Here is a 14,131-nt window from a genome sequence, read left to right as displayed (position 1 = left end):
GTGTGAAAGACAGCGATACAGTAAGGAATGTATCATAGTGATGCATAATGGTATTCACCATAAAAAACAGGATACTTGAAATGAAACTTTAATTTGGTGACATTTGTTTCCTCTCATCCCTCTCTCTCTGAAAGCAGTGCAGAAAATATTTTTACTTTCAAATGTTTAATTTACAGTAAAGGGCCATTGTCTTAGAATGATTTATTTGTTTATTTATTCCTTATTTATTTAATTCTATGGCCGAAATATATTAAGGGCAATGTTGTAATTGTGTTTGTCCATCTCTAAACTAAATATAAGTCTGCTTCCTGGTTAATGGAGGATGATGGCCAGACTGGATTCCACCATCATATTGCTAAGATTGGTTTCATTGTTATACAAAACCTCACCAAATTGTATAGGGATGATCGTTGCGCCATCCCGGAGAACAATTTTATATTTATTTGTGTAGCCCTGATTTTGATTGCTACGCTTGTACAGATGTTGTAAATAAGGTCAAAAATCATAAACGCTCACAGTGGCCAAATATTTTTAACAGTACTATTCACTTCAAAGTAAAATACATTTTCTCAACTCTACAGCAAGTTATGAAACAAACATGCTGTTATGATGGGTTTAGTGATAACGGACTTAAAAAAAAAAAAAAAAAAAGCTCTCAGGCAAATTCAGGGCTCTTCCACAGTCAAATGCTTCGATACGGAACATACATTTAGAAGAAGAGCAGAGACATACATTAATCATTTGAATCACGTCAGATGATTGAACTGTGTTTGCTTTTTTACCCTTTTAACGGCTCTATGCAGCAATGAGAAAAACGCAAACACGTTTTAATCTATTTACTTAAACAGGGACACCCTCTACTCCTCTAAAAAAAACAACAACATATTTTTGTAGAAACTCATCCATTGGCTTGAAACAACAAAAACAGACATTTTTTACTATGTACTTCTTACAATTACATTTCAGGGAGGAGGACCTAAAACGCAACATTTTCTATAGTGCTAAAAACAAAAACCGTCCACATCAAACTGTAGTTTTGCAAGGGGTTTAATTTCTTAAATGACTACAAGAAAGCACTAAATTCCCCATGAAGCTGACCGGTTAAAGACATTAAAACTCACAACTGTGTCAATCTCTCGTTATCCATTCATATTCTATAATACTTGTACTTTTCACTTAATTGCAACATTAATTTAATTGGTGTACAGCAGTGGGAATGTCAAATTGTTTGTGGGTCTATTTCGGAAATAACCATCCCCAAAATACGCATTGGTGTTAATGTTTTTCTAATGTTATGACACCAAAGTGGAAAGGACAATGTATGGTTGGCTATTCTGCAATCACTATGAAACACAAAAACTAAATTGTGACAGTGCAACTGAAAAAAACGCAATTTTCTTTCCATGAAAGACGCACATTTGTTTGGCAGACGAAAATCTGAAAACAGATGAGGGTGGAACATGTTACAACCATTAAACAAGAAAAACGCCAAACGATTTTATCAGCATTGGTGGATGATTGCCAACAAGCATGCAAAACAAAATTGTGAAAGAAAAACAAAGGTCACTTACAATTCCTTATGTCCGAAATGAAAACCGCTAATCCGCGCATTCCATCTCCTTTCGAAACAGCCGGCATTTTTGCTGGGTTTTATTCGGCCTGAAAGTAAAAAAAGAATTCACTGTTGGTCAGCTATCTCGATGAAGTGGACGACGGGCAACTTGAAGTGTAGGACGAGCTAGCTACTTAGCACTGCCGGTCGGTGGGGGAAAAAAAAACTTTGATTTAGTATTTTTCTGATATTGTTTCTTTTAGTTCATGAAAAGCTAGGTGGCACTGACTGCAAGGTTCGCTGGATGGCGGTGATCAAGGCGAAGCACGGTAAATAACCCTTCTCCCCGTTAACTGGCTCGTTTCCGCTGGCTATATGTCAAGCTATTTCATTCAATCCTTCTAGAGCGAGGATTAATCGCGATGAGCACGACACACGGCTACAGTAGAAATTTACTTAATGTTAAACCTCACACGACGTTGATATATCGGGGACGATCGTAAAGATGACAAAAACAGGAGGTGTTCATGAAAATACCGCACGAGAATACGCCGCCAAGTTGTCCTCGAGTCACAAGCAGCGCACGGCTAGCTCCTCAGCTAGTTAGCTGGCTAGCGATAGCGTTCAAATGCTGCAATACATCCCTGGTTGAGCGGAACAACAACGGTGACAGTTTGTTGTGAGCCTCCAATATAAAATGTAGCCGTGGCGTATCTATCGCGCGGCAAAAAAAACAGGAAAGAGAGCATATATCGTAGAATTTCTGCCCGTCAAATTTTCCTAGTCTTTACCCCGCTGCCTGGATCAAGCTCGTGACAGCAGCAGTACAACAGCGTGACCGCGCGACGCAATCGTGAACGCGTACGTACGCTCCTCTGGTTTGGAATAGGTTCTGTAGTCCAGCCACCATGTTTATTTATTTATTTATTTATTTATTTATTCATTTATTTATTTATTCAATGATTATTGCACTTAAAAGCCCGTTTACCATCGTTTTTACCCTTTTATCATCAGTTGGGTCACGGATGAATTGAAGCCTGTCCCTTGGCTCGACAAGAGACCATCCATCCATCCATCCATCCATCCATCCATCCATCCATCCATCCATCCATCCATCCATCCATCCATCCATCCATCCATCCATCCATTTTCTAGAGCCGCTTTTCCTCACAAATAGGGATAATTATCGATAAAAATTGTATTCTAAACCTGTATCCTTTTTAACATTAACAAAAGAAAAAAGCAAAAATTAATTAACTTTCAACAAGTGTGAATTGTTTTTACAGTGTTTATACGGGTTACAGCTTCGTCTTAAACAGAAAAAATAACTAATTGCATCAAAGTGCCTGAAATTTTTAAACAGAGAAATGAAAATTCTTATTTTTGCAATTACACTTCACAAAAACAAGGCCTTTTCCTTGGGGTCATTCACACCCCCTATGGCGTTGCACTCATTTTTTTACTGTGGACTCCATTGTGGTTACAGTTTCTATCAAAGGAAAGTAGTGACTGTAAAGCCAAATACATTTTAAGTACAGTACAGTATGATCTTTGAACATCTATCTACCCTTGAAATCAGAGGGCAGAAAAAAGAAAAAAAAACCTAAAGGGTTTTTGGTAACAAAAATGCTTGTTGCATCCCAAATCTTTTTTAAAGTTGAAGACAACTTGCAAGTTTGGTATTTTAGTCTAATAGTGTGGGCTACATACAATAATGTGGCGGGCTGGATCAGGCCCACGGGCCTTGAGTTTGACGCTTGTGTTATACGCAATACCGGGCCACATTGATTTAAAAAATAAATAAAAAAGGACCTCTAGGGATTCTGGTTTTAATTTCTAGACATTTCTTTCCTGTTCAACGTGAGTTGAAAGTATTTGAAAGAAAGGTTGTTCAAATTCGAATTGTTTTGGAAAGTTACCATGTTCATCAGAGGTTACTCCTGATCATTTTGAACCTAAAATCCTGGGAGACATAGCTGAGCAAAAAAGGAGTTGAATTAAATTGAAACAGTATTCTCATTTCCTTCTTTTGAAAAGGTTCATCTTACCTTACTCGGTGCTTTTCAAAGACTAGGACTGGTAATCGTACATCTGCCTTAGTTCGAAGGTTGGGAGTTTATTTCCAGCCTCTGGCCTTGTAGTGTGGCGTTTGCATGTTCACCATTTGTGCGGAGTTTTCTCCCAAGACCTTATTTACTCTTACATTCCAAAGATGAGTGGTACAGTGAATGGATAGAGGGAGTTTTTGGACTTCTCTGTCACCAATGACAATTTCGACACTTGAGTAAACTTAAGTCACTGTTATGTGTTTATTTCTGTGCTAAAATATATGTGAATGTAAAAATAAAAACATCACAAATAAATTTGACCTAGCACAGTGGCAGACTGAGAGCAGAGGTCGTGGGTTTGCTTTTGGCTCCTGTCTTCCCGTGTGGAGTTAGCATGTTCTCCCTGTCCCTGTGTGACTTTCCTTCAGGGACTATGGTTTCCTCACGTTTTCTCCCCAAAATAAAGGGTAGGGAAATTGAACACTCTAAAATTGTCCTGTCTTTGTTCTCCCTGTCCCTGTGTGACTTTCCTTCAGGGACTATGGTTTCCTCACGTTTTCTCCCCAAAATAAAGGGTAGGGAAATTGAACACTCTAAAATTGTCCTTGGGTGTATTAATGTGTGTTTGAATGTTCTCGCAATTGTATGACATCTTGTTCAGTATGTACCCCACCTACTGACTGCTGGCATAGGCTCTGATCCTTGTCAGACTAATCAGCTAAGATAATTGATGGATCGAGATGATTGAGAATGTGAAAGGAGTATAATGAAAAACGATATAATTTCAATATCTTACATTTTTATCAATTGTTACCAGACATAGTTGTTATATATATATATATATATATATATATATATATATATATATATATATATATATATATATATATATATATATATATATATATATATATATATATATATATATATATATATATATATATATATATATATATATCTACATACATCTACATACATATCTATGTATGTATATATATATATATATATATATATATATATATATATATATATATATATATATATATATATATATATATATATATATATATATATATATATATATATATATATATATATATATAAATGTGGAAACGCCTGATCAAACGGTTTACCATATGTAGTTTACAGTTCTGAACAGACGAGGGTGCTATTACAAACGGACAACTGGTTTGAGTCCCACTCAAGACACAAGGAAACGAAGAAGAATGAAGCCGCTTTCTTTGGTTGCGCAAGGTAAGACTACTCTCGATTCCAGCTCGCGCAGTCAGGCAGAAGATCGAAATGGCGGCGCCAGCTGAGAGGATGGAGGTACGATTTTATGAATAATATATTTTACGTCTAAGTTTTCTTCCCCATTTTTTTACGATCACGAGCTCCTTTCGGCTTTCGGTTTAGGGGGATAAAGCGATTTATCAACGTTTATGTGTTTATCACGTACGCATTTGGTGAAGCATCCATTTTAACTTAACTACTAAACACTAAAAACTTGGTCTGTTTATAGTTACTGCATACGAATGCAATGTTTGTTTCGTAAAAATTTGAAGCGCCAAATCTGCCTTTGGGTTTCGGCTTCTTCAATTGTCTTTAAGACCGCGTGGGAACCTACATGTTAGCTTCTTGGCTAGTTAGCTAACAGTCACGGATGCTGATTCATTCTCTTATTGGGTGCACTGCAATTTGACGTTATCGTTGAAAAGGCTTGGCGAGTGGCATACTTGATTCCCGTGTTGCTCTGGACACTCTTGAATCATTTGCCGCCTTTTTCACCAGCTGTTCCTTTTATGAATGGCTAAATCGAAGCAAGTCCACTAGGTAACGGCGTGTCCAGATCTTACCATAGATTTGTAAGTTGCCATAGGTGTCTGTGTATGGTAATATATGCATTAAACACTGAGGCGCATTAAGGCGAATGGAAGGCAATTCCTTATAGTTTTAGCTTTTCTCAAGTCATTCGTTTTGAAAATATTCCGAAGAGTGGCTACATGAGCACAAGGCCAAGATCACATCGTAGTTCTTCAACCATGTGCTCCCACCCTTTGTGCTGCGAAGGAAGACGATGGGTGCATTTCTACCACATTGGATTTTGTGTTTGTGTGTGTGTCATGATACTTTCTCATTTCACTTTGGCTAACTAAATTTGTAGGCCAACTTTATGGTTGGGGTAAAAAAAAAATAAAATAAAAAACATTAACGTATTTAATACATTGTCCCGTACGTTAACATTAGAACCACTTAGGGACCTTTTGGACAACAGGTGGCTGTCTTGTTCTATAATTATGAATGAACAAAGAGGATGATTCAAAGTTATGCAGTATAATATATACTGGAATATGAATTTAACAACTCTCATTACTAGTTATCTAAAGACAAGGACATTTAAACTAGCTTATGAATAGCCATGCCTACTACTGCATAGTCAGTAAATCCCAATACAATTGTGATCATAGTTGTAAGATTTTGCCCCTGCTGAACTTATAATTATTCATATCAATGTGTTCATATGTTATTATCATTCCGTTCTGAACTGTTAAAAGAAACTTCAGCTCAATCCTGTTCTTGGCAGCTCTGGGAATCTGTTTTGAGTACTGTATTCTGACAAATACTAGACTGCGTACGATCCTGATTTTAGGAGTTGACCAGGAGTTCATTAATACTGCATATGATAACCAATAACCGGTCCAATCACAAGGTCGAGCTATAGGTCAATTTAAATAACCTGTTAATATATTTAATGTGTACTGTTTATAGACTCAACTAAAATATATTGTATTTATAAAATGAAGCATTTGGTTTAACAATCCTTTCCATGCCCAAAACTGACAGAGATGCGGGAAGAAATTTTAATGACTTCTAGAAGGCATTCAAAAACTAGCCAGAGTTCAGTCAAATTAAAAAAAATCTTGTTCTTTGGATTGTAATTGTTTGTCTTTTGGTTGAGGTTTCTCAGGGGGAGAACATGATAAAGCCTGCCGCTGAAGATATGACGTCAAAAGATTATTACTTTGACTCATATGCTCACTTTGGCATTCATGAGGTAATTTGAACTTTTTTTTTAATAAACAAGCGCAGTACCACATACTTTTTCTCACAAGATTTTAATCATGACATTTGTTGGGAAATATTTTTAGGAGATGCTCAAGGATGAGGTGCGGACTCTGACCTACCGCAACTCTATGTTCCACAACAAGCACCTCTTCAAGGACAAAGTGGTGCTGGATGTAGGCAGTGGCACAGGTATCCTCTGCATGTTTGCTGCCAAGGCTGGAGCCAAGAAAGTTATAGGGGTAAGTTTTTATTTATTAAATGTTTTTTTTTTAATGTATGCCTAACAAAGACATTTCTTTAATCTTAATCTTAGTCTAATATAGCCACAAAATCTGAAATTAATTCTTGCCTTTGTTTGTTTATTTATAGATTGAGTGCAGCAGTATTTCAGATTACGCCGTGAAAATAGTGAAGGCCAACAAGATGGATGATGGTTAGTTAACTAACATGGGAAATGTCACAAATATTTTGTAGGACAAGGGATTAAATGTGTTTGAGACAAATCAAAGTTTTTTATGATTTTTTTTTTTTGTCTAGTTGTAACTATTATCAAGGGGAAGGTGGAAGAGGTGGATCTACCTGTGGATGGTGTCGATATCATCATATCTGAGTGGATGGGGTATTGCCTTTTCTATGAGTCCATGCTCAACACAGTCATCTATGCTCGGGACAAATGGCTGGTATGTGTCATCTTGGAAATGGTCTTTTATTTCCCACAATAAGTGTGTAAATAAATAATTTAACTATTGTTGCTGCATTTTTTTTAAGTGATTGCTTAGTGTGTGTTTTGACTCACTGAGTTACGTGGGTTCTGCTATGTTTTAAATTAGTTTGAACATAGCTTTTTGAAACCGAAACTTCAGCACTCCTGTAGATTTATTTTTTTAACTGCTCTCCCAATCACTTATTGTACCCTAATAGAAGCAAGATGGACTCATTTTCCCAGACAGGGCAACTCTTTATGTGACCGCCATTGAAGACAGGCAGTACAAGGACTACAAAATTCACTGTAAGTTGCTTTAAACCACGGGTAAGGAACTCCAGTTTCTCAAGAGCTGTTTCCAGTGTCTTGCCTGTTTTGGCTGCTCACATTACACCCGATTCAAATGATTAGCTATTCAGCATGCACTGTGCAAGCTTGATAAAAATCCTGATTATTTGAATCAGGTGTGTTAAAAAAATGAGGGACATGGGAAACAAGCATGGCACAGCTCTCCAGGAATTGGTGTTCCCTTCCCCTGATTTACATGATCAAGATTTGAGTCGATCAGCAAGTTGAAACACACACACGCACACACACACAAAACAATAACGGATTCCTGATCAAATGACCCAATATGTTTTTTTGTTGGTTGAGTTGGGGGACTTAGGAAAAAGTAGACCACTGAAATGTCTCCCCCAAAATGCTGGTAAACATTAAAGACTCTAAAAAATAAGTAAAACACACAACACACAGACTTTGTCATTGATCGATCTGTAAATTATGACATTCAACCATTCACAAATTTTTGCATAAAATGGAAAGCATCTACTGATCCAACCAATCAGATCTGTGATCTAACCTGTGCCATTCTTGGCCTACAGGTTATGAGAGGCACTGACAAATCACTGTTGAAACATTGACTAATGCAAACAACAACTAATGCACAATGTATTAAAATACAGTGGACCCCCGGTATACAACGGCCCTGCATTACTTTTTTTTTTTTCCACTTTATGGCGTGGACTGCGACGTTTTTTCGCTCCCTCTTTATGACAATTTTTTTCACCTTACAACATCTTCTCAAACGTTGTGGTCAGTGTGCATGCGTGGCTGCTAGGTGCACCGCGCTCGTACATCGCTACACACGTCACTGCAATGTTGGTCTGCTGTTGGTCGGTGTCACGACTCCCTAAAATACTGGTCTGCATCATTAAGAGGCTGGTCTGCATCTGTTGCTGGCTGCTCTAAAAGCCACATCATCCTTCTCACTATGTATGTAATATCAACAGCGGCCAGAAGTGGCGCCCAAAAACAAAGCTCAAGCACAAACGTATGAACTGTTAAACTAAGTCATTTCCAAAACATTATTTCTGGCGCAGCCCACCAGTTGATCCGCGGACCGGTCTTTGAGGAGCACTGAAATAAAGGGCAACTGAAAATTTTCGACCCTGTATCAAACACACTTATAAATCTTTCACTCCTTTTAAGTGTCCTTAAGCCACAGTACATCTCTGAGCCTTTTTCAGGTATAAAAAAAAATTGTTCAGCTTAGGCTCGGTTGTTGTTATGGGTGAAAGTTATGTATGGTACACAAATGCACGAAGTGAACCCGTGATGTTATGCATCAGTGATTTCTGTTGCACGTGCATACCAGCATACCGCTTATGTACATCCCTGTCTATAGTACAAATTCTGTAAATAACTTAAAAAAAAAAATAGACTCAAACTGAATTAGATTAAACAAATGGTATAATTATATACAAGGGAGAATTCGATTAGGTAAACCTGCGCATAACTTTCTGTCTTTAATTTCTGGCTGTTTGTATTTCAGGGTGGGAGAATGTATATGGATTTGATATGTCTTGTATCAAAGAGGTAGCGATTAAGGAACCCCTGGTTGATGTTGTGGATCCCAAGCAGCTGGTCAGCAGCGCCTGTCTTATCAAGGTGGGTGAATGACAGAAACTTAATTTGAAAGTTTTTTTGTGTTGATCGTTTGACTTAAATACTTTGTTGTGTGTAGGAGGTGGATATCTACACAGTGAAGCCCGACGACTTGACCTTCACTTCGCCGTTCTGCCTGCAAGTGAAGAGAAATGACTACATTCACGCACTTGTAACCTACTTCAACATTGAGTTCACTCGCTGTCACAAGAGGACCGGTTTCTCCACCAGTCAGTCTTCATCCCCTGCTTATCATTAGCCTGTTTTGTTTTGTGCAAATTTTTACAGACGGTCTCTACTCATGGAGGTGGTCTGTTCTTATGAGTAAGATGTAACACAAATTTGTCTGCAGAATTGCAGTAAAGTCACAATTACCTTTAAATTTAAATGAGGAAAAACTTGTAGGCCATACGTGCATGAGAAAACAAAATACTAAGTATGGCAGTCATTTATTATTGCATCTATGGGCCACTTAGTTTATTTTGCATATGGCACAATACTGCCTGCTTTTTTGATTGCAGTTTTTTTTCTACCCTCTTTTTAAAATTAGAAATGGGCATTCAACAAAATTTCTTCAATACACAAATCTGGTCATTTCCAATTGGCAAAAAACACTACCACTTCAATGTGTTTATTATATATATATATATATATATATATATATATATATATATAATATACACACACACACAAAATTGTAGATTTCGTCATCTGTAATTATATTACAGAGGTTGCGCCCGCCCAACAGGAGACTAACATTTCGCTGCGCATACCCGAGGGAGAACAAAAACCAAATGGATATAGATGGAGGACTCCCCACTTACTGAAAAAATAAATAGGATGTGCAGATAAGACGTCATCTGACATTGTCTTAAACTGCCACTTGGACTCAACTTGATTTGTTCCCTGCAGGCCCAGAGTCTCCCTACACCCACTGGAAGCAAACTGTCTTCTACCTTGATGATTACCTGACTGTCAAGATCGGAGAAGAGATCTTGGGCACCATCAGCATGAAGCCAAACGTCAAAAACAACGTAAGGGTTTTCACATGTTCAAAGTTGAAACAGCTGCCCATTTAAATTCAGAGTCATGTCAAGATGGCTAGTGTGACTAGCAGGTTTAGGTTTGGAATGTTGTACATTTTATTTTTGAAGCTGCAGCCAACACTGTGTGACAGCAACTTCTCGGTCTGTTCAAAACCTTGTCCAAGAAAATTATATTATAAAAGTGTGTACCAGATTGTATCACCTATTAATGAACTTTTAAACGTTATAATTGTCTATAGCAGGGTTATTTTTATTTTTTACTTTCATTTATTTATTTATTTATTTGTGCCCTGAATTAGAATTACAACAACACAGCTGCTCACTCTCTGGGAGCAAAACAAGTACACCCTTGTTGCGACCAAGCTTCTAGGAAGAACTTCAAAAAGAAATTTACCTTTCGTGTCATACGTTACTTATTATGGTACCGTTTATTTTGAAGCATTAGCTCGCTGTTTAGGAAAATAATGTTTTGTTCAGATCGACTACGTAGATGGCGTAGCGAGCAACGTATGTGAATTGCAGGCAATGCCGTTTGCGTGATTGGGCGACGTCCATACGATGTGTTTGGTGTGACAGGACATAAAATGTGACGCGAGACAGCCAATCAATTTCGGAAGGGTAAAGACAGAAAAGGGCAATATTGTGCAGCCTTCCAGATTAACAGCACACATTTTCAAAGTAAGATATGACTGAACGTTGAAAAATAATGCTCTTTAAGAATGCTTAACACAAAATAATTATCATCTTAATGGCCCAATGATCAAGGATAGACTCGAACGTTGGGTCAGTCTGCTGGTTCTTTTCTTGAAACCAAGACACAAAGAACCTTGGCAACCACAAACACATTGTAAAAGGTAATTGACCATCAGAGAATGTAAACAGGAAATACAGCGCGGCCTTCCAGGTTAAAAGCAGATATTAAAAAAAACAAAACAAAAAACGATAACACCGGTAAGTAAACAATAAAAACTGGAGCGCTTGATGAATCCTTAACACTGAATAAATCTCATCTTAATGGCCCTGTTTGTGGACACCGATGGATTCAGACATTGGTTCAGTCAGCTTGCTTCTTTTAATGAAAATAATTTGGTACAACATTGGTTAACAAAAGCTGCTGTCAGCAACTCCTCTGGCTGCCAAGAGTCAACTGCTTCCACTCGCCCCATTACCATAATTATCGTAAGAATACGCTTCATGTATGAATAATATATATTATCTTTAATTTCACATTTAATAGTGTATGCGGCTCTCGGTGTAGTCTTATCTGTGGAAACTGGGTCAAAATGGCTCTTTGAATGTAAAGGATGCTGACTCCTGTACAAGGATAAACTGGAGAAACGTGAAATGATGTGTATTCAGATACAAAAAAAACCCTTTCTTTTTTACTTGAAAAATGTTAACGTGACATTATAAACACATGAGACCAAATAACAAATTTTCACTTAAACTTTGGTATACTGTGTATATATATGTGTATATATGTGTGTGTGTGTGTGTGTGTGTGTGTGTGTGTATATATATAATATATATATATATATATATATATATACATTTTTTTTTAAACACTTACATTTAACCTGCCAAACTGCTTTGCAGGAAACTACATTACTCTCCAGAAACAACAGATGTTAAGCAACTCTACCCCATAAATTTTGGCTAACGAGGTGAATTGCTATTGTTAGCACCTTGGTATTCAAATTAGTTGTTCTTTGTCTGCAGAGAGACCTGGACTTCACTGTAGATATCGCCTTCAAGGGCCAGCTGTGTGAAGTGTTCAAGACGTCGGAGTACAGGATGCGCTAGTGACCTCTCGCGCTGTGTATAGCTCTTCTTAAAAGGCTGACGTATATTTTGACGGGTAGTGAGGAAACCGTTAAACTACCCCCCTTCCCCACCTCCCTGCAGCAACATTTTAAAGATTTTGTTTTTTGTGTATGTAATTTTTTTGCTCAAATGTTAGCCATATTTAAACCTTTTTCCACATTTTGGGGGGAGCAAGTTGGCAGTGAGACTCGTTGTACAGTGGTCAACAGTCTGCATGTTTTGTGTTTATCGTCTTGGGTTTCCCTTCTTGTTGTTTGCACATGCAAGGCCCAAAAACGCACCCTTTCAGACAAAACAACTTGGACAGTATATGGGCCAATGTTCTCTTTGTTTTTTTTGGACTGTGTTGAAGCAGAAAATATGTAGGGTCATTCCTTCATCCCCTGTCAAAAGCTGTCAAAGATGACTTCTGTAAAACCCGGTTCGCTTCCATATTGCAGTATTAAGATTAAAAGGAGGATTATTTTGGACAAAGTAACATTTGAGATTTTAAACACTCGCAACTTAAATCTTAAATGCTACCTTGTGACTCCATCTCGTCATGAGAACATTAAGTTTCGTAACCTATCCTGTTTGTGGTGTAAAGTGTCCCCTCACCATGCCAGCTGCCCTCCTTGATTTTTCTCTTAGAAGGTGAAACAAAAAAAAAAGAGAACCAAACGTCAACATCCAAATTTAAAGTTTTTAGTGTTTTCATAATGCAAGCGTTAACTGCTGGGCCTGAAAGATGAAGTAAGACCAGCTGGTTGCACAGCTCCAAAGGTGTTTTCCTGTAACACTTGCGTTCAAGTATGCCTTCATAATTTTCCTGAGGCATTTTGAGTCAATCTAAACTGAAGTAACAGTGTTGGCCGCGATAGACTTGACTCACTACACTGACTTTATTATTATTTTTTCTTTTTTTAATCTGTATTTTGTCTGCTGCTTTTTTTTCTATAGTGAAACTAAAACTGTAAATTAAAACTTTTTTGCATCAGCTCCATTCCTCTTGGTTGTTTTATTTTCCAAGTGGCCACCTTACACAAATAGCCTTTAGCAGAGGTGGGCACTTCATCAGCGCCGACGGATGCATGCTTTACAAATAAATGATGAAAATGCTTAAAAAAACCCCCACAGAATTAAAAATGTTGGAATTGCAAATTTTGCCCAGGTAATCGTCAGGATTGACATTAAACGTCTGTCATATGTCAGTCGGCCTGTCACGTCCCTTTTTGCGTACTGAAATATAATTCAACTGACTTGCGTGATTATCGACTATACTGCTGCATCATTGTAGTACAAACTGCAATCAGCCTGCAGTCAATGTGACAGTTGCTTTAAAGCACCACCGGGCAGTGGAGAAATATGTTCAGTTGAGTGAATAAATGGGGTTGATTCAGTACTTTTCACACAGTTATACGGGACATTTATTTATAGTTGACCCCTTTTTTAGTCCTGGTTTCAAAAACCAAAACTACTGTACACAATTTTGCCTCTCAAAAGATAAAAGTAATGTATAGAATTAAGTGTTGAGATTTGTTATTTTGCTTTTTAAATATGCTTTACATAAAGAAATTGTTTGCTGATGAGAGCATTCTTGGATGAATTTCCGCTAACCAATGGGTCTGCACCCAAATTTGCGTTCTTTCTCTGAATGTCTCTTGGACAGCAAATCCAAGATGGATGTTTATTTAATTTGCCAATTAAAGATGTTAGTAAATTCAACCTCAGCAATACTTTGTTTTACTTGTAGTGTGGTAGTCTTCTGTAGTTGTAGGGCAGGCAGTTAGAAATGAAAACCGACATCCACCATTTGAGTGTCTTGAAAGCGCGATAATGCCATACAGTGGACATGCTTGCAACCTGCATCCTCTTTGGATGTGGGTTTATAAATCTGATTGTGCATTATAGCCTAGGTTATACCCCTTAGCTGGCTTTTTTTTTAGGTTACACTTATATAACTGTCGCG

General features: G+C 37.5%; 2 protein-coding genes and 1 long non-coding RNA gene across 7 annotated transcripts in view; 2 read left to right on the top strand and 1 right to left on the bottom strand.

Moving 5' to 3' along the window:
• The window catches only part of ap2a1 (adaptor related protein complex 2 subunit alpha 1), a 32,904-nt gene extending 30,499 nt beyond the window's left edge, over positions 1-2,405 (bottom strand). For 2 of the 4 annotated variants that reach the window (XM_088436628.1, XM_088436629.1), the window contains exon 1: positions 1,572-2,372. In XM_088436628.1, coding sequence (XP_088292754.1) covers positions 1,572-1,638 — 67 coding nt within the window. In that variant the 5' untranslated portion in view covers positions 1,639-2,372. Of the gene's footprint in view, positions 1-1,571 lie in introns of all 4 variants that reach the window. The other 2 variants (XM_088436626.1, XM_088436627.1) reach the window with 2 other exon arrangements.
• On the top strand, positions 1,597-2,680 carry LOC148410172 (uncharacterized). The gene is made up of 3 exons (XR_015868156.1): positions 1,597-1,728; positions 1,816-1,881; positions 2,567-2,680. It is a non-coding gene; the product is annotated as an uncharacterized LOC148410172 (long non-coding RNA).
• Positions 2,681-4,805: 2,125 nt separating this feature from the next.
• prmt1 (protein arginine methyltransferase 1) lies at positions 4,806-13,161 on the top strand. Of its 2 annotated transcripts, none has more exons than XM_088436645.1 (10): positions 4,806-4,929; positions 6,560-6,655; positions 6,750-6,905; positions 7,036-7,099; positions 7,204-7,346; positions 7,588-7,675; positions 9,201-9,316; positions 9,393-9,543; positions 10,226-10,347; positions 12,079-13,161. In XM_088436645.1, the coding sequence occupies exons 1-10, from the start codon at positions 4,903-4,905 to the stop codon at positions 12,160-12,162; spliced, it is 1,047 nt and encodes a 348-aa protein (XP_088292771.1). In that variant the 5' UTR covers positions 4,806-4,902; the 3' UTR covers positions 12,163-13,161. The 2 variants fall into 2 exon arrangements, with proteins under 2 accessions (XP_088292771.1, XP_088292772.1); XM_088436646.1 differs by having other exon boundaries at positions 4,817-4,929; positions 6,569-6,655.
• The last annotated feature ends 970 nt before the right edge of the window (positions 13,162-14,131 follow it).

The sequence above is a fragment of the Hippichthys cyanospilos genome, chromosome 16 (assembly GCF_059441005.1).
Source record: "Hippichthys cyanospilos isolate Australia breed blue-spotted pipefish chromosome 16, RoL_Hcya_1.0, whole genome shotgun sequence".
Classification (NCBI taxonomy): Eukaryota; Metazoa; Chordata; class Actinopteri; order Syngnathiformes; family Syngnathidae; genus Hippichthys; species Hippichthys cyanospilos.
Note: the sequence above shows the minus strand (reverse complement) of the source record. Positions and strands in the feature narration are given on the sequence as shown.